Raw genomic sequence first — 2500 nt, forward strand, 5'->3', positions numbered from 1 at the left:
TTAGCGCATTTTTTCCCTTTTACCGTTTTTAACATTTTTTTCACACTTCCATTTTGTATATATTTCCATCTCGCGCATTAACATCTTAGTTCTTAGAGGCTTTAGTCTGGAAGTCGAAAGCTTACGATGTTAAATTTCTTAACCAGAGAACGCTTTTTTACATGAATATGTACTATCTACTATTTGCAACTACCTTGGCGTAGGTTCTCCACCAGACCCCTCCCGACCACTGTATCTTCCCGGCAAATTAAAACAAACCAGAAGTCCTAAACGAATAACACAAGGAGAAGGAATCAGTTCAAAATCAGAAGACTACTATGACATCAGAGTGTTGAAAAACAAGAATCGTATTTCGTGTTTAGTTTGCTACGCTCTTATAGCTGAACTCTTTGATGAAGGAAATAGTAGATCCCTTTTGAGGTGCCTGTCCGGGAAGACCGACAAAATAAACACTATTCTTAATTTTCTTTAAGTTGAAGACGATTGTCAAATTTTCGACTGGATCGTCTGAAAACAAAATTCATTTGCTTCCACTGATATGTTTTCTGCATTCTGTTAAGCAGAAAAAAATCTCAGTTTAGTAGCTGAGATGACCTACTCACCACAAGCACAGAATTTGGCGCCAGATGTACGTGGAAAAGGTATAGCCGCGTCGAGGTAACTACCGTAAGAAATTGGGTCGAGTCGGCCATGAAGTTGAGGGACAGCCGAGGAAAACCGCTCCACAGGGGAACGCTCTTGAAGCTGGTTACAGACAAGAAAAAAGCCACTAAACCATCAAACCCTTCGAACCCGAACTTTGTCCAAAAACTTTAAGAAGTATTTAAGAAACATTCTTGTTTCCAGTTTAACGTGAAAACATGCGACGAACAACATGCGAAAAAAAAAGCCGGAATAACTTATCCTACCTGGGCTGGGAGTTTCAAAATTTGGGGAGATTTCCCCACGAATAAACACAAAATCTGTTTAGATTTGCATAGAAATATACAAACAGGTTGGCAAGCGTTTGACTTAGTATTTATTGATTATGACTCGGTGATGATGATGATGAGATGCACTAAGTGTGAGGTCATCTGGTCCTAGGGCCCTAGGGACACTATACATTGATATAAAGTCAAATCGAATCAAATGTTGGGCACCTTAATTTGTACAAAAGAAGACTATGCGTTCATTATTACATTTACATCAGAGGTCTGTAAAGACAAAGGGCAAATCCCCTATTTAACTGAAAGCCATGAAAACCGTCATGGTTGCCACAACAAGGTACGAATAGATCCCGAGTTCTCATCTTCAGCCCATGAATTAGAGTGAAAGAAGTTAAAACTGAAGAGATCACTTTGGCAAAAACATGACCCGACGCTGCAAGAAACCCAGGCGATGAAACCAACCGCAAATTTTGCAGTAGTTTAGATTTGTAAAACGATCTTGCCCATTTTGCTCTCAAGGATCTAGAATAGACATGCAAAACAATTGTGAATCTAGCTCACCGTCAGTTCCTCAAGATGGCTGACCAGTTGTCTGAGGCAGGGTTCGAGACAAGTCTGGTTTAGCTTCACATGAGTTTGAGCTGTTTCGCGTAGGGTCTAAAAAAAACAGGGATACAACAACAACAACAAAAATAGTTTATTTGTACCACACGTAAATAGAGATACATAAACTACGTAATAGACTTAAGAAAGGTACAATGCCCCCTAGAAAATAACTAAGAAGCTAATCTATGACCATAAGATCACAACAATATTGAGGGGAACGTGGTTTTATTGCAACAACAAATTCACAACTCCATTGCTCTTCACCATAAAAGATTTGCAAAACTACTCTGAAAGAAGAAGACCACACCCGTGTAAGTGCCAAAATTCAGGTTGCTTAGTAAAAGAGGTAACCTTGCTCAAACGTCAATTTAGGAACGAGATACACAGCTGCCTCAACTTCAAAAATAACTGATAAAAACTCTACCCTTACCTTCATTAATTTGGTCTTGGTATTGGTGTCAATGGTTGTGTCAGAAGTGAATTCAAAGGATGGGATAGCTTGGTTTGGATAGTGAGCGGGAAAGTTTATCACCAGCGATACAATATTTGGTCCATTTGTGGCACATACAGTACAGCTCCTGTGTCCAGCATCCATCTGCAGACAAACAGATTCAGACATTTAAAAACCATGCATTCAATTAACTTCCTGGCATGTAAATACTATCGAAATTACAAGGATGAGCTAACCCATGTCTGGTTCTGTGCTTCTTGCAAAAAGCTCTTGATTGTCATAGCTGCCTTAGATTATTCAAGGATTTACAGTTTTTGCCTCCAGAAATGTTTTCACACGTACTTGCATGCCGCTTTTCATATGAACGAAGGGGCAATTCATACTCCTCTCATCAACTTTAACTTCACTAGTGTCCAGAAATACAGACAATAAAATTAATGCCATTAAAGTGCCCTTCACTATTCTACAAAGCAAAACATATTTAGAGTCGAGATAAGCCCTAGTTAAAAACAACATT

The 2500-nt window shown here is 39.0% G+C and overlaps 1 protein-coding gene across 3 annotated transcripts in view; it reads right to left on the reverse strand.

Moving 5' to 3' along the window:
• The window catches only part of LOC137995843 (GATOR2 complex protein WDR59-like), a 41540-nt gene that overhangs the window by 15439 nt on the left and 23601 nt on the right, over window positions 1-2500 (reverse strand). For all 3 annotated transcript variants that reach the window (XM_068841325.1, XM_068841318.1, XM_068841321.1), the window contains 4 exons: window positions 1963-2127; window positions 1488-1583; window positions 603-744; window positions 194-266 (listed from right to left, as the gene is read on the reverse strand). In XM_068841325.1, the coding sequence (XP_068697426.1) occupies window positions 194-266; window positions 603-744; window positions 1488-1583; window positions 1963-2127 (476 nt within the window). The remainder of the gene's footprint in view (window positions 1-193; window positions 267-602; window positions 745-1487; window positions 1584-1962; window positions 2128-2500) is intronic.

This window comes from Montipora foliosa, chromosome 1 (genome assembly GCF_036669935.1).
Source record: "Montipora foliosa isolate CH-2021 chromosome 1, ASM3666993v2, whole genome shotgun sequence".
In the NCBI taxonomy this organism is placed as follows: domain Eukaryota; kingdom Metazoa; phylum Cnidaria; class Anthozoa; order Scleractinia; family Acroporidae; genus Montipora; species Montipora foliosa.